Source organism: Lemur catta, chromosome 2 (assembly GCF_020740605.2).
Source record: "Lemur catta isolate mLemCat1 chromosome 2, mLemCat1.pri, whole genome shotgun sequence".
In the NCBI taxonomy this organism is placed as follows: Eukaryota; Metazoa; Chordata; class Mammalia; order Primates; family Lemuridae; genus Lemur; species Lemur catta.
Genome location: NC_059129.1, coordinates 11,794,033 through 11,814,778, shown reverse-complemented (window position 1 = coordinate 11,814,778; position 20,746 = coordinate 11,794,033). Strand labels below are relative to the sequence as shown.

Genomic DNA, 20,746 nt, shown 5'->3' with positions numbered 1-20,746 from the left:
GTGCACGCTAGGACGGCTGCACAGGTGATTTTTAGGCACAGGAGGAAGGGGAGAAGCATGGGTGGAATTCCAGCTCCTGAAGAGGAGGAACGCCTGCAGTCCCAGCTACTCGGGAGGCTGAGGCGGGAAGATCACTTGAGCCCAGGAGTTCAGGTCCAGCCTGGCCAACATAGTGAGACCCCATGTCTTAAAAAGAAATTTGAATAAAAGGAGGCAGGTCCCTCCTCTGTGCCCTCCACGTCCTGCCTGCTCTGGGTTTCCGCCCCTCCCGCGCCCCGTGGGCTCACCGGCAGCTGTTCTCCCCATCCGTGTGCAGCGACGTCTCTGCCCGTCGGAGGCCCAGGCGGGCAAAGGAGTGGTACAAGGTGAGCGTCACGTCGCTCAGGCTGTGGATGCCATCGGGCTCATCATAGACGTTCTCCCAGTAGGAGCGGAGGCCCGGGGTGCCTGCGGGGTAGTTCCCGTACAGGTAATAGTCCAGCTGCCCGATGATTTCCTGATTCACCACAGCTTCGAACTTGCGGGCAAAGAAGGTGGGCCGGGCTGTCTGCTGTGCTCATGGAAGATTAAAAAAAAAAAAGCTGCATCAGCAAGTGGCGGGAGGACCCTAACAGCACAGCCTGTGGTCAGGGGCAAGGCTCTGCAGCCACCCTGCCTGGATCCAAGTTCCAGATCTGACACTTTACTGACCTCTGTGTTCTCAATTTCCTCGTCTGTAGAATGGGTTATAATGAGCGTGTGAAGAGGACTGAACTAGTTAATCTCTGCAAAGCATTTCAAGCAATGATAGGTACTTAGTAAGCACCATTTAGATGTCTGTTAAACAGATTAAATCCTGGGATGGAGCTCAGAAATTCATTTAGCTGGACATCACGGACTAGTAATCTGGGGCAAAGACAGCCTGCAGATGTATTTTAGTTGACCTGCAGAGGGTTTTAAAATTGACCTATCTGGTGATATTTACAAAATGAAAGAGTTCATAGAAAGTCTTCTGGCTTCTCTTTAAATAGCAACAGCTCTGGCAACCTCCGGCCCCCATCCCTACATGGTAACAACTGGTCGAAGCTGAGTAATGGCTGTCCCTTTAGACAAGACGTGGGCTCTTCTGCTCACTACAGTCCTCCCCATTCCCAACTGCCTCCCTGGCATTGCAGCCGACTTGCAGACTTGCAAGGGATCAGAATTTCTGGGAGAGGACTTAGAAATGTGTATTTTTAACAGGTTTCCAGGTGATTCATTTGCTCACGTAGCTTTGAGGACAATGCAAGTGACTCCAGAGCTGGCTGCATATCAGTCACCTGGATAGCTTTTAAAAATTTGGATTCTAAGGTCCTTCCTGAGATCTCCTGAGCCAGCATCTCTGGAGGTGAGGCTCAAAAATATGTACCCCAAAATAAACCTTCCCAAGTGATTATAATGCAGTGTTTGAGGACCACTGATATAAACCAAGCTCATATGGAAACAGGCCCAGAGAGGGGAAGGGACTTATCCAAGGACACACAGCAAGTCAGTGGCAGAGCTGGGATTAAGAGTCAGGGTCCAGGGTTACAGAAATGAAATATTTAGCATCTGTTATCTACCAGGTTTTATACTGCGGTGTAGGGCAGGGATTGAAAAACATTTCAATAAATGGCCAGATTTGTTCCAGCAATCCCATTACTGGGCATCTACCCAAAGGGACAAAAGACATTCTATAAAAAAGACGTCTGCACTCGAACGTTTATAGCAGCACAATTCACAATTGCAAAGCTGTGGAAACAACCCAAGTGCCCATCAATATATGAGTGGGTTAATAAAATGTGGTATATGTATACCATGGAGTTCTACTCAGCCACAAAAAACAATGGTGATCTAGCACCTCCTGTATTATCCTGGATAGAACTGGAGCCCATTCAACTAAGTGAAGTATCCTAAGAATGGAAAAACAAGCACCACATGTACTCACCATCAAATTGGTATTAACTGATTAATGCTTATGTGCACATTTAGTAGTAACATTCATTGGGTGTTGGGCAGGTGGGAAGGGTTGGGGGGGATGGGTATATTCACACCTAATGGGTGTAGTGCCAACTGTGTGGGGGACGGACACACTTGAAGCTCTGACTTGGGAGGGGCAAAGGCAATACATGTAACCTAAACATTTGTACCCCCATAATATGGTGAAATAAAAATAAATAAATTAATTAAAATAAAATGTTTACACAATGAAAAAAAATAAAAAGGCTTTTTTTTTTTTAAATAGCTTTGAAGCTACTCAACGCTGCTTTCGTAGCGTGAAAGCAGCCACAGACAAAACAGTGGGAAAATGGACGTGGCCGCGCTCCAGTGTTTGCAGAGGCAGGCCGTGGGCCGCCTTTGGCCCCAGGAGCTGTAGCTTGCTGACCCCTGGTCCAGGGATGCAGAAACAGATAAAACACAGCCCTCTCCCTTGAGGAGCTTATTATGGTCTAGCGTTATTATTGACCTGAATTTGGGTCCAGCACTGTTTTCACTGCAGTGAATTAACGGCAACAATAACTACTGAGCACACGCCGTATGCAGGGCATTGCATCTATGTCAGCACCTCTAACTCTCCCAACAACCCAGCAAGGAAGGCATTATTATTCCCATTTTCAGATGAGGAAACTGAGCTCAGAGAGGGAACATGACATGTACAAACTCACACAGTTGTAAGATTTGAACCCAGAACGGATGACTCCAAAACCCAAGCTCTTTCTACTCTAGGATTGAGCTGAGTGAATGCAACATCTCATCACCTCTCTGCTTCATGAATGCTGGGGTCCCCCCTCCCTGTGAGACAGAAGTCAGCTTGGTTCCTTTACAGGAGCACTGAGAAGACTCAGACCACCTCAGTGCGGATCTCACTTTGTCCTGTCTAGCTGTGTATGTCTTTGGGAAAGTCACCCAACTTCTCTGGGCCTCAGCTTCCTCATCTTTAAAATGGGTATAATAACACAGGTGATTAGCATAGTGTCTGGCACACATTGTTAGCCACTTTTATTAATATTATGTGATTATTATCACCAGCCCCTTAAATTTTCTACTAGGTGCCTGTCTACCTAGGGGCCTATGAGTCTTCATTTTCTGGGGGCAGAGAATCTGCCTCAGTGGCAGGGCAGCCTCCTTTCTCTGCCAGCGATTCTGTGACCATACCCAGATCTTTGAAAAGGGCATGTTTCTATATTTATTGTTCTTTTTCTCTGAGTTCTTTGCACAAGAACTCCAAGTTCCTTACAGGCAGTAATTGTTTGATTCTCGATGTCGGGGGATATTCTTGACCGTTGTTTACTGCGAGAGAAAGAGCTGTAAAAGCACATGATGTGCTCTCTCTGTTGCCCAGTCTTTATCAGAGACCACAGTGTCCCCAGGACGCCAGGCCAGACTACAAATGCTGCCACCCGAGCAGAACAGGGCTCCCAGGAATCACCAGGGGGAGGCTCTGGGCTCCAAGTGCTGAGGGTCCCCTGCAACTGGGACAATGGCTGGTCCTCTACAAAGGTGGGAATTAGTTTTTTTTTTTTTTCCTATTGAATAGGTCAAACACTCCCCTGCAGCCCTCTTTCTACTCAGCAGATCCTTTCTACGTGGACAACAGGGAGCTAAAATGTCATCCACGTTCGTGGTGAAATTAACGTGGGTTTGAGGCGATCCCTGGGTATCTCCCAATCCGCCACCAAAACCGGCCTACAGAAGACGCATTGCAGCGAACACTGAAGGTGGCCACACATGCTGGGTGGGAGCTCTGAGGGAACATGAGTGACAGGATGAAACCCGCTGCACCTGTGCAGGTGTGAAACCAGGACGGCAGCGAGGCCTGGTGGAAAAACCCAGCCTGCCATTGGAAACACCACAGTCGCCTCCTCCATGCCCCCAGCCCCACCACCTCCCTGGCTGCGTGGCCGTTGGCAAGTAAGTTCACCCCCGTGCCTCAGTTTCCCCACTTGCACAATGGAGGTGCAGTCCACCCCAGTGAAGCCAAAGCCCACGCGGGGCCTGAAACTGAGCAGATCTAACATGAACGGCATCCCAGGCACCCGGGGACCCTGCTAACTGATTTGATTCTTACTCAGTAGCTCTGCAGTGGGCTGAGATTTTGCATTTCTAACAAGTGCCCTGGTGATGGTGACGCGGCTGGTCTGTGGCCGACACCCTGAGGAGCCAGGCCAAGCGGCAGGAAGCTCCACGCGGGCAGTACGTGTCCTTTCCCGGACGCTTCGGTTACGTGCCGGAGTGCGGGTGCAGGGCACCCTGGCCGGGTTATCAGCCTGGCGCTGCTGTCCTGGTTGTCCCTGCCCTCCCTCCGTGACAGTGGTGTGGGAAGCAGCACGCCACCTCCACGTGGCAGCTCTAGGGACCCCAGAGTGATCTGTTCAACCATTCTGGAGCGTTCGGTTTGAGCTCTCTGCAGCTGGGGCCTGGGTGTGCGAGGGGGAGAGGGCAAAGACATTCAGAGAGACCCCTCCCCTCCCAGCCACCGGGCAGGGGGGAGCCTATGCAGGATGGAACGAGGCTGTCGACTGGGAGAGGACCTGTGGGCTGAGGCATCCTGGGGTTAATGGCAAACAGGTGAGCATCCACCACCCTCCTACCTCTGCTCCCCCCAGAACTGCAAACTGCAAGGCTGTACAGAGGCAGCTGTGAAGGTAATGACGTCTCTACCTCTGGTTACTCCTTTAAGTACACGGAGCGCAGCGGCTTCCGAGCCCGGCTGCTCATGAGAATTTCCTAAAGTGTAATACACTAAAAACACAAATTCCTGGATTTCCCTGGAGATCGGTGCTTCTCAAACAGGGGTGAGTCTGCCCCCCCAGCGGACACTTGGCAATGTCTGAAGACATTTTTGGTGGTCACAGCTGGAGGTTGCTAATGGTGTCTGGTGAGCAGAGGCCCTAGGGTGCTTCCGAACCCCCTGCAATGCACAGGACACCCCCACGACAGAGAATGATCCGCCCACAACGTCAGGAGTTCTGAGGCTGACAGACTCTCCCTGAGATACAATCAGGCTTGTACCCAGACAAGAGGATTCAGATGGAGAAGGCAGAAGAGAGAACAGGATATGAGCGTGGCCTTTGGAAACAGACAACTTAAGTTTGTTGACCTTTTTATGCCTCATTTTCCCTATCCCTAAAAGGAAATGATAATAATAAATAATAATACATATATTAAATGGTTGCTGTGGGGTTAATGAGTCAATGCAGACAGAGTGGTTAGCAAAGCCCTGGCGTGGAGCAAGTGCTCAATAAATATTGGCTATTGTTGATGCTGCTACTATTATTATCCACAGCCAGGGCTGGACATGCGGGCTTGTTTGTCTGCAGAGGTTTGCCGGCCAGGCGAGGCTTGGGGGGCTGGCAGGGGCACAGCGGGCTCACCTGGAAGCGGTGGAAGTCCTGCGGCTTGAAGTCGTTGGGGGAGCAGCCGCACCAGTCCACGATGTGCTTGTACTGGCACTTGCAGCCCAGCTTGCGGTTCCAGTTGGTGATGCGCAGGTTGTTGTCCACCATGGTGTCACAGTGGGGGCTGTTCTCCAGGACCGTGTGGAAGAAGGACTGTAGAGGAGAGACGGGCCCTGCCTGAGATCTCTCCCAGCAACCCCCCCAATGGACTGGGGTCAGGAGGTCATCCTCGAGGACAACCCGACTGCAAAGGGACCCTCTTGGAGGCTCACTCTGTTCTCTCCATGTGCAGATGGGGGCAGCTGCCAGTCTAGTCCAGCTCAGGGTACAGCTGGAGGCTTTGTCCAGACTGGCTTAGTTCTACCAAGAAGTCTACTGCTCTGAGAGGGTCTCTAAGTGGTCATTCCCCAGCCTCTAGAATCTGATTTCAAGACATCTTTTACCACCCAGTTCATCTGTCTGCTCAGTAAAAAGGAAAAGTCCTTCAGGGTTTGTTAACTCATGGGGCAGAGGAAAACATGGGGATAATTTTCTGGAATATCTTGGGTCAAATGGGTTCTCTTGCTTTTACAAATAGCCAGATCTGAAAGCAAAGGGATTCAGGTCTGAGACAGCCTGACAACAAAGATGGATGCTTTGGTATTTCCCCCCTGGGTGAGGGATGCCAGACTCTAGGCTGCGTCAGGCCTGGGGCCTCCACCTTCGCCACCTGCACAGTGACCACCACACAGGGCGGGGAGAGGCGGGGCTGCTCGCTGTCCACGGTACTGAACCGGGCGCCATCATTTCCCCCTAATCCTAGGACTCTTGGCCAACCTCTCCAAGGAATCAAAGAGGCAATGTTGGGAGTGAAAAGAGAGACCAGAGGAGAGACATTGTTGATGCAGGTGAGAGACTACCACAGAGAGAAAAGAGAGACAGAGACTTCCATTGCAATATGGTCTTATAACAATCCCAGACACCAGGAGAGTATATTTCCCTGCTCTCTGCTCCCCAAGGGAAGCTGTGGGGAGACACGTGTCTGCATGCAAAGGCTTATGGGCAGGAATGGAGGAGATGGGATCTAACAGGGACCCTGGAGTGTATGTGCCTGCATGTGTTGGGGAGGGGAGGGCCAGGGAGCACACACAGAGCTTTGGCCACCAGCAGTCTGGTGGGCATCTTGATTAAAACAACCAAATCCCCCAAAAATCTCTTCTAAATGAGTGGGTGGGCAAAATGAGGCTCCACCCACCACTCCCTGCCAAGCCTCTTGTGATGCTAGATGACATGCCCATGAACCTGAATTTTAAGCTTGAATTGTCTACAAGCCCACAGAGGCACATATTCTCCATCAAGCAGTGGGGAAAAGTATCCAATTACCAATTGCCCTGTGTCCTTTCATAATGATACAGAAATTCCCTGCAAGATAATGGATGAGGAGGTTATCAGAATTGAGAGAAAAGGTGATTTTAGTAGAAATAGGATTAAAAGCTGATTACTGAACACGTGTGCAGAATAGTCAAACTAGCCCCACGATGACACGCTCATCACCCCTCTCCCTGGGGCTTGACCCTGCCCCAGACGCAAGTGAGATACGTGGAAATCATGAAATGAGACGTGCTCTCCGGTCTGGCCCACAGAGACACACAGCCCATGTGATCTGGAGCTGGGGGGGCCCCTCCAGGGAAGGAACAGGGCACCATTCCTGAAAAACGTCACAGGCTCAACAGAAATGGAACCAGCCCTGGAGTTTTCTGAAGTCGGATCAGAAATGAGGATGCAAGTGAACAGGAGGTCAGGGAGATGAATCCAGAATCCCTCAGCTCAGCTCTGAGAAGAAGACAGCTGCTGCCATGTCAGCAGCAACTCTTCAGAACCGGATCCCTACCCATTTGCAGATGGGGCTGGGTCTGCTTCAGAATTCTCCGCAATCTTACACAACAGGGCTTCCCAACCCTAGGTCTGAAAGATGGTGACAGGTACCCTGGAGCTTTTTAAATACTTCCAAAAGCCAAGAGCGAATGCCTCTGGCCACAATGGCTGTGAACGCAGGGGCTAGTGCAGGCCTCATGGAACCCCTGGCTGGCTGGCTGAGATCGCCTGGATTCCTGGAGTGTGACCCACTCATGCAACCAACACTACTTTCTGTCGGGGAAAGACAGAACAATATCCAAAATGGGAAAAGGGATTCTTGGCGGTTATAACATGATTGGTGACTATGGGGGATCTCTCAGAAATTGATGTGGGTGTGTCCTCAAAGGGTCAGCTTATACAGTTGTGCAAGTTACACACTGCATAACTCTAGGGGGTGCTACCATCGACACTGCAGATATCAGAGGGTTTTGGTGGGTTGGTTTGTTTTAATAAGAGTTCTCTGGAAAATGGCAGCAAAGTGTCTTGTTCTGACAAAATCAGTATACTGTGTGATTTTGTGACCAACGGGGGCCAACTGTCTTGAGGCAGGGCTGCCTTTTCTATTTGGCACAAAGGTACCGTGAGGATTGCTGGCGGCAGCACTGTGGATCTACTCCATGCAGCCTCAGTGCAGACTGGAGGGGGACCAAGGGCCCTGGTATGACAGCAAGGGTGTCTAGGATGTTTGGAGGACAACAACATAGGTGGACCCCGCATTGCTTTACCAATAAATTCGCCATCTGCTTTGCTCCAAAGGCTAAAGCCTTTCTCGGGTAATTGATCCTATATTCTCACCTCAGCAGGAAGCAGGGTGTAGGTGTAGAATTGTTTCATCTTGGTCACCAGATCGTCTGTGGAGAATGTCACATACTCCACGAACTTCCGGTTCAGCAGGAACCAATCTGAGCCCCCATCCACGGCAATGCCGTCCGGGATCCGCCGGTCCCCCAGGCGCCACATGTGAGCATCACACTCCAGGAAGAGCCGATCTAGGCCTTGTTTCCGGATGAACCTGGGAGAGGCAAAGTAGCGCTTAGCCCAAAGGGGCCCTGAAAGAGGGAAGGCCATCCAGAGTCCGAATATTAACAAAACAACACAATCCCAGCCATAACAGCATTTATTGAGCACTTACTATGTGCCAGGTACCAAGCCAGGGCTCTGCGTCTAGTTTATCACTTGATCTTCATAGTGAGGCAGGTTCCTATACCCCTATAAGGCAGGTGCTATTATTGTCCCCCTTTTACATATGAGGCCACGAAGCTTAGAGAGTGCAGGGGACTTACCCAGGACTGTAGACGGCAGCGATCAAATGCTGCACCTACTTCCTTTCTAGAGAACATTTGAAATAACCTTGTTATGCCACAGATGCCTTGGCAGTTTGGTGAGTGCAGCCTATGGACTCTCACCTCAGAAAAGTGCTCTTAAATGCACACAATATGTTAATGATTACAAAGTACCAAAAAGAAAAAAAAAACCACCGAAGTTATGATACAGAAATACATGTGCTTCTTGATTCACACATCATATACAGGATTACAAAATATTTTTAAAAACACCAAATGTATGATAATACACGTGTTTCTTTATTAACACATTAAAAAATAAGATATCACGGCAGGTCTCATAACTACTGTAATTTTGAGCAAGCAGTGAGCATAAAGGATATTTAGAGGTATCTGCACCAAGTATAATGTGATATGAAAATATGCGATTCCCGTGGGTGATTAAGTCACAGTTGCTGCTAACATGACTGTGGTTCGTTAGCCACCTTTAGCAGGATTTCAGTTAGAATTTATCAAAAATAAAGATGTCATTTTCTTTCCATCCAAGGTCATGGAACTCCTTGAATTTCACCCGCAAACCCCAGATGAATAACTCCTACTCTGGTAAGTATATGTATAATTATCTCGTTTAGGCTTTTGCAAGGCAGGTGGGGCAGAACTGGCATTTGCTATTTGGCAGATGCAGAAACCAAAGCTCTGCAGGTCCCAGAGCTGATGACGTGGGCGTGCTGGGAGGGTGGACAGAGCTAGAACCACACCTCTGGCCCAAACTCCCAGTCTGTTAGCAGTTAGCATCCACTGCACACTTACCACGTACCAGGCACCATGCTGGACCCTGCTGGCGGTCAGGGAGAAGTAAGCATGATCCATATTCCTAAGGTCTAGAGGTCTCCCAACCCAGAGATCTTCCCGCTCTTCCCGCCTGCCGATCCTTACCCATGTTCAGGACTCCGGATTTTTCCAGCTCTTATAAATTTATAACCAACTTGTATCAGTGCTTCTCTGTGTTGCCACCACCACGATGTCCCTACTCCACGTGCCCACCATTATACACAGCCTTCTGGGTAAGGCTCCCAGACACGCTCGAATGCTCTCCCCCTTCCCTCCCCCAGTTAACTCCAATGTATCCATCAGATTGCAGTCCAGAAGTCATTCCCTCAGTTCTCATACCGCTGTGATTTCTTCCACTATCATCACCATCATCATCATCTTTATTATCACTATAATCACCATCTTCATCATCACTGTCATCACTACCACCATGAGCATCATTGTGACCACCACCACCATGACCATCATCATCCTCATCATCCCCATCATGGTGGCAAAATCATACTGATCATTATCATTCCAAGGGCTTTATGTGAATGACCTATTTTAAATCTCATGAAAACCCCAGAGACAGCACTTTTATGAACCCACTTTTACATGTGTGAACTCAACAGCTTGCATGATGCATTTGTGTGGTTCTTTGATTACTGTCCACCTCCTTTGGTAGACCGTGAGCTCCACGGGAGCTGGCGTTGTTCCTGTGTTTGCTCGTGCCTATGTGCTCGGCATTCAGTAAGTAGCGCTTAGCAAGTATTCGCAGAATGAACGGATGAACCCAACCCATCAAAGAGCAGATGTGTGCCCAGCCCCTTCCACCCTTCCACCCTTCCAGCTTTAAGAAACAGCATAAGGCACAGGCTCTACCTCCCGGGAACGACAGCCTAACTGAGCAAATACCATCTAAGGACAGGTAACCACCGTGCAAATGAATTTCAACGCACTTCCAGAAAAATGAGGATTAGAGCAAGGCTGAAAAGGCAGGATGCTGTGGGCATGGGGGAGGCAAGGCCTGAGCCAGTGGACATTCTAGACACAGGGGACAGCTGACCAACGTTGTGTGTGGGGGTGCAGACTGGCTTGGCTTAAGCAGGAGATTGCTCTGGGCTGGCGACACAATTTGCGGTGGTCACATGTTTTTAATTGTAAGCCTAGCACTGCTGGCAGCCATCTTGTCCCCATGAGTACAGGGGCTGACAACAAAGGCAAAACAGAAATAAGAGAGGAGACACAGAAAGTCACAGTGCCCGAGTCTCGGTGGATCTGCTTGAGATCCCGGATCTCGCTGTGCCTGACCCACCCCCAGACTTGTCAGTTATGTGCACAGGGCATTTTTGAGATGGGACTTGTCACTTGCATTTGAAACAATCCTGACTAATACAGGCTTGAATGATTTCAACTTCATCATGATCATGATGGGTGGGATGTTCTTAGGCTCCAGATGGGGCAGGTAGCCAAACTGTGGCACACAAATGCCACCTCGTCCTCTAAGCCAGTCTGCTCAGTGTTCTAGGGCTCTTTGCATGTCTGTGGCAGACTGAATCCCTTTGTCTTCAGATTGGAGTTACTGTCTCCTCCCAGGCGGACCCTGTTGTCACTGGAAACAACCTTGGCTTCCTCCTTACTGCCTCCCTTATGGGTCCTGGGGCAGGGCAGCCGCTGATCCCATCCTGCTAGTCACACCGCATTCCAGAAAGAATTCCTCCCCACCGCGCCTCCCACAATCCCCTGACATCCACCTAGGGGAACTGCACGAAACCTCATTAATGAACCCGCATCCCTAGCACTTTCTTCTGCATGAGCAGAAAACCTGCCTGTAGACCTTGGCTATATTGAAGATAATGATGTCATATATCTAAGTCTTAACAACGTTGACCGTGGTGTAAAAGCCATGGTAGTGATGATGATGCTGGCTTTCCATCTACAGGGCAGTGTGGCTTTACCTGTCACTAGCTGGGGGACTTTGAAAAGTGAGGGGTCCTCTCTGAATCTCAGTTTCCCCCTTAGCAAAAGGACAAAGTTGGACTAGGTCTGGGTTATAAAGTGAAGTCCCTACAGGGGTCAGACAGATCTTGGAAGTGCGTGCAAGGGACTGAGTATAAGACAACGGGGAGTGGTGAGATGAGCAGAGAAAGTAGAGAACGCATGTTCTGAAAGGCACTTAAATTCCTTTAAGTATTTCTGACTAAATAAAACATATCTCTAGGCCAAATCCAGCCCATAGGCCACCAGTTGTAATAACCTCTGGGCTAGGTAATTTGCAAGGTACTTTCCAGCTGCGACATTCTATAAGTCACTCAATTATACACAAGAAGAGGGTACGGGGCACATGTTACATTACATGTGGGCACATGGGAGCCCAGAGAGGGTTGACAACTTTTCCAAGGACACACAGAGCGCTCACACAAGGGCAGAACCCACCAGAAGATCCAGGTGTCAATGCCACTGCTCTTGTCCTTTCCCTAACACACCTTTCCACATGCAAAAGCCAAGCTTATTAGCAAAACCACGTTCTTGCTGGGGAGAGACTTGATGAAGATTTTTCATTATATTCACAGTATCACTCCTCTGAAATGTAACTCAGCTCTAACCCCATTGAAGGAAGCCCCTGAGTTTAGGAAAATAAAATCCTACCTTGACTGTGGCTAGTGCCAATTATATATAATGCCCAGTCGGTGCACTTAACCATGCTTGAAATTTTAGACAATTTGCATTCAAACTTACATGGTAACCAGAGAGAGAGAGAGAGAGAGAGAGAGAGAGAGAGAGAAACAAAGAGTAAAGAAATACAGGTGAGAGGACTAGCAAATTTTTTCTCTCCACAGACCAGCTTTTTAATTTCATGTTCCATTATGCGGGATAATAGTATCATCTTGCAATTTTAATGTGATGTCCCAGACCATAATATCCAGATACAATATTTATGCAGTCATCTCCAAAATGAAATATTCATGGGATTGGGAGATTGGTTGCTGTATTTACTGCATTCAAAAACAGATAAACTGCAAACGCATGCTTTGGTTAATTATGAGTAAATACAAACAACCAATTTCCCAGGTCTCAGAAAAGCTTCTGGGTCACACAAGCTACCAGGGACTTATTTGAAACTAGGAGAAGGTGGCAGAGGTCCAGCATCTGGGTATCTACCAGAGAAAGGCATCAACTGCTTGGGTGGGATTTGCTTTTTTTCCTGCCCCATGTGTTCACTACGATTTGAACAGGTAAGTGGAAGGCAAGCGAGGTCAGTGAACTTCCTTTTCGTAGAGGTCGGCTCGCCACCAAAGGGCGCACGGCTCTCCCGCCTGAGGGACGGGACACACACACTTGCAGCAATGGGCCCTGTGCATAGAAGGTGACCAAGGATGCTCTCTGCCCCTCCATTTCATTTCCCGTTGACGAGGTGACCTGGGGCAACGGGGTGCACAGGTGGCACCAAAGCAGAACAGACTCCGGGCAGGTCTAGGTACTACTCGGGCCTCGGCTTTCACAGGCCGTGAGGGGTGGGGCTGGCTCGCCCTCTCTGAATGTCAGTTGAACCCCGTAACACCTGTCCCGACAACCTCCTGAATCAGCTGCGAAAGTGTGATGGATGACGCTTCTTGAAGTGCTTTGCAAAGTGTTTAGTAAGCACTGTTCACCCAAGCCGGAACCGACCCAACCATCAATCCCTTCTCACGCAGCGATGAGGTCCCTCCCTCATCCCTGGCATTCCCAGGCCTCATTCATGCTTTGTTTATCTCCACAGCACTTTTCACTTTCTAATGTAATATACGTGGTATTTATTTAGGCTTCTGTTTATTTCCACTTGCTAGATGTAAGCTGCAAGGTGGCAGAGACTTTAGTCTGTTTGTGTTCATCATTGTAGCCCAAGTACCTAGAACAGTGCCCAGTATACAGCTGGTGCTCAATAAGTATCGGAAAAATGAATAAAGGGAAGGGTAACAGTCACACTTGTTCGGAAATCAGGAAGTTGTGACATTAGTTAACCAGGTATCAGATTCTTATAATACACATTTGACAAAGGAACTGAATCTCAGAAAGGTTAAGTAATTTCTCCAAAGTTGCACAGCTAGAAGTCTTCTTAGACCTGCATCCAGGTCTGGCTGAATCTAACGCAGGCTCTTAATTACTCTGCCATTCTTTGCTGCCTGATTCACCAGGGTCCTTCCGAAAGGACACAAATGAAGATACGAGACCTTCTATGGCCTCAAAAGGACAATGCCCAGAAATGAGAGAGTCAAGAGAAAAGAGCTCACTGTTGCTTTCGGAAGAGGCTTTCTGCCAGGCCTCTCAGGTGTCTTCAGAATAGGCTATTTGAGGCCAAACACAGGCTCATTTGCATTCAGTTTCACTTCCTCCATTCTGAGAAACGGTAAGTTGACCTTCCTGAGATTTTTCTCTATTGTCACAATACGGGACAAAGTCATAGCTAAACACGATTCTACTAGGAAGTTCCAAGGACAAAATCTACTCAGTGGAGCATCAGAGTAAATCAGATGGGGGGGGAGGGGTCCCGATTCTTCCCCATGGGACAAGAGGTCAGTTAAGAAAGTATATGTGGTCTTCGGAAAAGGCCGACTATGAAGAAGTTTCTCAGTTTAGTTAATTCTCTGGGTCAATCTTGGCATAGTGCTTGAGTGTGGAATTGTTCCAGAACTGTCTTGTCCCATAGTGAGTTCTAGAAGGAAGAACTCCATTCCTTTGATATGATAGGACGTTTGAGCAAGAAGGAATCTTAGCAATCAGCTAATATAAATAATTCTACAAGTGAAACAACAACAACTGAGACTTAGAGAACATGCATGATCCATCCAAAGTCACAAAACCTACAAAGAAAACTCCCCTTCTTCTGTCTTCCTGTCTAGTGATCTGTCACTGAATCTAGATTATTCCTTCAGCATAAGTGTAACCTGAGCATTTTAGTTAAAAAGTCAAGTCGTGGAATAAAGCATAAAAATCCACAAGGTATGAAATCAGCCAACTACATGAACAGGTGCACATGTTACAACTGTATTTTGCAGAGCACAGATTTTGAGCCCTGGAGCTGGACTACTTGGTCCAAGTCCCGTGTCTGCTGCTAACCTTAGGCAACCCTCATCATGTGGTGCTGCAGATTCTCGTGTAGAGATGGTGATAATGATACCTACCTCACAGAGTTGGCGTGAAGGCTTAAATGAGACCACATATAGAGAGGGCTTGGCACAGTGCTTAGCACACAGTAAGTGCTCCATAAATGCTCGCCAAGATGCTTTACATTTTTCCCTCAAGGTGGAAATTTTGAATTTCTATCTCTCCTCTTCTCTCGTCTGGATTTGGGAGACAGGTATATAGGGCACCTCTATGGCCAAGGAGAAACCTTTACGTCTTGAAAAGCAAGGGTATTCTAGCACCAAGGACAGAAGTCCAAAGCCCCCACCACCAGCCCCATCTCCTGCAATCATTTCAGCTGGACCGGGCTGGAGACAACTGTCACACTTCTACTCTGCAGTAGCTGGAAGAGCAAGAGGGCTTGGGGCATTCATTCATTTTGCAACTCTAGAGAACACCTTCAATATTCCAGGCCCTGGTCTATGTGCTGAGCCTATGGTTCCACACCTACCCTCTCTCTCTTCTAAGAGAGAGTAAGAAACATAAATAATATCAGCTACCATTTATCAAGCACATACTACACTCTAGGCTCTGTTCTACACACTAAACATATAGTCTCTTATTTAGTCTTCACTACAACCCCATGAAGGCTGATGTTACAAATGAAGGAACAGAGACACAGAGAAGTTAAGTAATTTCCCCAAGACCACACAGCTGGTTACTGGCGAGGATGGGATTCAAGCCTTAGCAGGTTCTGCATTACACACCCTAGCCACAAGACCCTAATGCTGCTCTGATAAATAAGTAGACATAAAAAAATACAGAATACAAGGATATATAATTACATACTATGATGCATGCTATATAGGAAAAAATCCGGGTGCAATGGCAGAAAATCAAGTGACAGGGACTTCAGGAGTGGTGACTGCCAGGGAAGGCTTTGTGGAGGTGGCACGCAAGCTGATGAGAAGGAATTAGTCCTCCAGAGTTGTGGGAAGAGCTTCATGGGTGACAGAAATCACTTGCGCAAGGGCCCGCATGGCTGAAATGGGGGCGCTCCAGGAAGCTCAGCTTCACCACCTCGTTTCGGAGCAGGAAATTGGCGGAGGGGACACACATGGCCGGGACGTGGAGGGGGGCTCTGCAGTGAACACCCCCAGGGAGTCAGTGGAGCGCAGTGGACAAGAGCCCACACTCCGGAGCCACCCTGCCTGGGTTCAAGTCTGTGTCTCCAGTCATGAGCTGTGTGTTGTTCGATCTCTTGCCTCAGTGTCCCCATCTGGAAAATGGGCGTCATAATGATTGCACTTATATCATGGGGTTGTCGTGAGAACTGAAAGAGTTAATATCTGCAAGGCATTTAAGACAATCCGTGGCACATACTCAATCTTCCACGAGTGACTAGCATGACTGCCCCGTGCGCAGAGAGCCGACGTGGGTTTGACGTTCAAGGAGGGAAGAAAAAGAAACCCGAGTGGAAATGAAGATTCAGGGTCCTGAATCCTGGGGTCTGGGGTCCCCCAGATTGGTGGCCCACATTCCTCACAGAGCTTGGGATCCCCAATCAGCTTGTATCTCCAAGTTGTCCAAACGTCTGTTGAGGGATAATTCGTTTTCCACATTTCACATATTTTTAAAAACGCTGTTTACCGCCTTTTGTTCCGGTTATAAAAGTCATGCATGTCCCTCAGAGAGGGTTCAGAACGTAACATAAATGCAAAGAAGAAATTAAAAATCACACTCTACCTCTCAGAGATGACACTGTAGACATATTTCCCTTCTAATCTCTTGTCTAACTTCTTTGTGTATCGTTTTTAAGAAAGTTCAGTTCCGCGGATGACCTAAAACACCTGCAGAGGCCAACGGAGGGTGTGCGTGTGCAGTTCTGTGCAGGAGTCTGCACAATGTCGTGCTGTACTTTGACGTGGCCGCCGTCATTGGATTAACTAAAGTGAACATGCAAACAGTGATGAATGCACCGGCTGGGTTTAAGGAAAGCAAAAGGGAAATGCAATCTGCTTTCCCTATTGGAGACGAGATATTAATTATCTCCTCACAACAATCACGGCGCTAAAGTCAGCCAGGAAGAGAGCTCGTCTCTCAATGAGCAAGTTGGCACCAAAGGAACCCCTGAAAGCAGATTTGCCTGGAGGAGGTTCCTGGCCGGGCTCTCGATGGATTTGCCAACTTTTGGTTACACATTTGCTTGTTTATACATCAAGGGAGGTTTGGGCCTGAAGATTAGTTCAATGTCAGAGGACGGAAGCTGGTGAGGCTGCTCAGATGCCATCGTAGCGTCCAACAGGGACTGCTGCCTCTGGCAGGCGGGGCCCAGACCCGGGAGGAGAAAGGGACTTCTTCGTGCTATTTCCCACCTGGGGCTAAAACTCTTCCTAGCCGCCTACCTGCCTCGCTGTCTTAACATTTGACACGCTAGTTGTTTCTCTAAGAGTTGTTGCAAGTGTTTGTGAACTGTTAACGATTTGTACGTCATCTTCCAGATTCTTCTTATTTCTTCTCCTTCACCATCCCCATACCCATCACCATCATCATCAACTTAACAGGCACAACTACCCGTTCCAAGAGCTTATCCGCATATTAACTTATTTAATTCTTACAACAACTCTCCAAGGTTGGTACTATTATCATCATTCCCATTTTGCAGGTGAGAAGACTGATACGCAGGTAATTGATGAACGTTGCCTGAGGTCACACGCTCAGTGAGTGTTAGAGCTGGCAAGTGAGTCCCATGAGCCTGATTCCTACCTGCTAGGCTGTTTGCTTTATGTAGCGTCTATATCTGAGCCCCCTTAATATTTCTCTAAGTCAACTTTAAATAGTTTCCACGGTTTTCTTTTAACTTAACCTTATTTTAAGCACAATATCCATTAAATCATGGGTTAGAGGGGCTAATTATATACATTTTTGTTGGTACACATAAGATCGACACCTCACTTTCACAGTATGCCTGTTTAGGCAGGAATCTCACACGGTGGTCACTGGTGGATCCTGAACACACGCTGGGAAATGCTGACTCTGGGAGGTAGAGGGCGGACCTGTCCCACACCCATATAAAAAACAATTCTGTGTAAAGTCAGCAGGGTTTTGCTGTACATCCCAAAAACTTACAACTGCAGGTCGTGTCAAATGCGATCGCTAATCATGGGGTAATAAATGAACACAAGCCTTAAAGTCAGACCGAAGCAGGTTCCAATCCCAGCTCTGTCGCTCACTAGGCGTGAGGCCCCTGAACAAGGCAAGGCAACTCTCCAAACCCCAGTGGCGTCATTTCTGAAGTGGGGTGACGCTGCCAAATGAGGCTGGACTGAGATAACGCACTGGCAAGTGCCCAGCTCGGTGCCTTCCCGTGGTCAGTGGGGACAGTCAATCCCCCCACTCCCATGATCCTTACGTGGAACTTATAAAGGTGAGGAAATGGGAGTATGACCAAAGTCATGTGCTGTAGTCCCACGGCTGTGACATAGCAGAGCTGGTATTTTGACCCAGGTGGCTGGACTCCAGCATCTTTGCTTTTGCCCTCCACCATACCACATCCCAGGGCTAACCACTGGGGCGGCGCTGGTGACCTTGACCGAGGTAGAGACATTAGATCAACCAAGGTAGGCAAAGTCCCAGCGGAACCCCAGTTCTGGCTGAGGGAGCAGATTTTTCCTTTCCACCTCCCTGGAAGAGGCCTGTTCCCACCCACTGAGACCTCAGCAGGCTGCAGAGACTTGAACAACTTCTCGGATGCTCCCTGAACCGAGGCCAGGAACGCCTGGGGATGTTGCCAAAGACTAGATTATTCAGGTTGAGGGTAAACGGCAAGGCACCTGCTTCTACGAGCCCTGCTGAGGCTGTCTGGGAAAATGACAATTGCGCTACATGTCTAGTTACTTTACTGTTGGAGGGAAGCAAGGAGAAACAGTGGATGCAGCTCTCCCCTTCATTTAATTACAGGAACGGTCAGGACCAATTTGGCAGCTATTAAAATACTAGTTTGCCTGTACGCTGTCTCTTCGCAGCGGGAGCTGGAATTCAGAACTGGCTGCCGAAGGCTGGACATGAAGACAGGTCAATGGTGCTATTAAGAATCAGGTGGAATTAAAAACTGAGGCCCCCTGGGGCCTATTTTGTGTCTCACTGTTTGCTTTGTCTCTCCCCAGCACTCCGTCTTTTAGGATCTCTGCCTCTGTCCCTCCTCTTTTGCAAGGGCTGTCTGGGAACACGGATGAGCAGAATGGGAAGGGCCCCTGCAGGCATCTCGTTCAACCCCTTTGCTTTTCAAAGGGAAAAGATGAAGCCCAGAGAAGCAGGGTGGCCGCCTCAGAGGAAAGCAGGACTGGAGGACAGAGAGGCCTCTTCATGCAGGAAGGAGAGGCTGGACTCGGCGGACATGCTCACCTGGGCTTTAGTCCGAGCCCTGCCCTAGCGGTATGAGCTTAATCAAGCGAGTTACTCCACCTCTCTGAGACTCAGTCTTCTTCATCTGTAAAATGAGGCCACTACACTGCCAGTGATCACCCCCAGGAGCCAGGGAATGAAACCAACACACAGGGAAATAGAACTAATACGGAGTCTGGGCTTGATGATATCATTTGAGCTGCCTGATGCAGCCATACCTGAAGTTCATGCCAACATTTTAGCTACCTGATCCAATAGTTTTCTTTATGCTTAAGCTACTTTGAGCCGGGTTTCTGTCATTTCCCACCGAAGGAGTTCTAACACCCCACCAGGGAGGAACCTGAGCCAAGCCATGCCCAGCTGGGCTCACTTGAGGGAGATGATGGATGATGGGCCGTAGCTAGGCTCGTTCATGCAGAGGCCTCAGCTAAGGAAGAGGGGAGAGTGGCAGATGATGGCACGCTGGCTCATTTTACTATTAAATTAATACTAAATTATTGCCCTTACTCCCTGTAAACGAGAGAATCCCAGCTGGGGACTTGTGTATGAGTGTTGGAACTTGTGAGCTATTCTGCCCAGAGACCTTTGGGTTTCAGGGTTTTGGAGGGAGCTTCCAACAACCTCTCCTTGGCCTCCTTTACCCTGTCCTGTGCCACTTGGGTACCACCTGTCAGCTACTGATGCACGTCGATCATACAGGATACACACACACACCTAGAGGCACGGTGAAGGCCCGTACACCATCTCTTTCCTTCTTCTGCCTGCAACATTTTAGTTCTATGTTAATCGTAACAATGACATCCTCCTCCTCCTCCTCATAAGCATTTACCTACACCAAATGCTTTATATGTAGCATCTCATTTAATCCTCCCAATGACCCCATGAGTGCAGGTCTACTAATATTTCCATTCTACAGGTCAGGGAACTGGCTCAGAGAGGTTAAGTCACCTGTCCACTGCAACACAGCTAGGATATAATAGATCAGAATTCCAACCCAGGAGGTACAACCTCAAAGCCCCTGCTTTTAACATGTGCTATATACATACAGTTCCTAGCACAGCGCTTGGCAAATCATGCACAGAGAATAAACACTGAGTAGGTTGAAACAAGAATACTGGGGTGGATGGAATTCAGAGACACAAGTTGATAAACTTAGAATGGGCTCCTCCCTCATGATACAACTTTGTTTGCTCAAATCATATATTAGAGGCAACCTGGAGAAGAAGAAGAGTTTTCATTCTCTACCCAAGGGTAGGGAGTACCAACGTCTGGGCTGCCTCTGATAACTAACCCCTCCCTCCATGGAATCAGGCTTGGCCCCCACCTTGTTCCTAGGCTATGTGGCCAGAAAGACCTGGGTTCAAATTCTACTGTTTATTAGCTGTGTGACCTTTGGAAAAACCATGCAGGCTCCTGAAACCTTCTTTTCTTTTCATGACAATGATGATAATTCTCAAGTGGCCGTGAGAATAGAATTGGATCCTCTATGAGAAGGGGCCAGCGGAGTGATGGGCACTTAGTGGGAACACAACGCACAGTGGCTTTAATTCTTCTTGTTTATGCAGCCAGGCCTCTCTATGCTTTGTGGCCCGAACATGCTGTACTACTCTGTGCTGATTTAAAGAGCATCTTCAAGTCGCGGGGCTCCTTTTAAATGTAAAGAAGGCAGGCTGTGAGAAGAGCAGGACAGATCTATAAACAATCAGCTGAATGAAATCAAAGTGACAATTTAGGAAAATGATCCGACACAAGGATGCTGAGGCTACTTCTTGAGAGCTCAGGAAACACAGCTCACTCCTTGCTTTTGTGCCTCTCCTGCAATGGATAACTGGGTAAACTGAGTCACAGAGC

At 48.5% G+C, this 20,746-nt stretch overlaps 1 protein-coding gene across 1 annotated transcript in view; it reads right to left on the bottom strand.

The window, feature by feature from the left end:
• XYLT1 (xylosyltransferase 1) overlaps positions 1-20,746 on the bottom strand; it is a 284,392-nt gene that overhangs the window by 21,329 nt on the left and 242,317 nt on the right. Inside the window, exons 7-9 of the mRNA XM_045542679.1 lie at positions 8,088-8,304; positions 5,373-5,549; positions 288-550 (exon numbers count right to left, since the gene is read on the bottom strand). Of these exons, the coding sequence (XP_045398635.1) occupies positions 288-550; positions 5,373-5,549; positions 8,088-8,304 (657 nt within the window). The remainder of the gene's footprint in view (positions 1-287; positions 551-5,372; positions 5,550-8,087; positions 8,305-20,746) is intronic.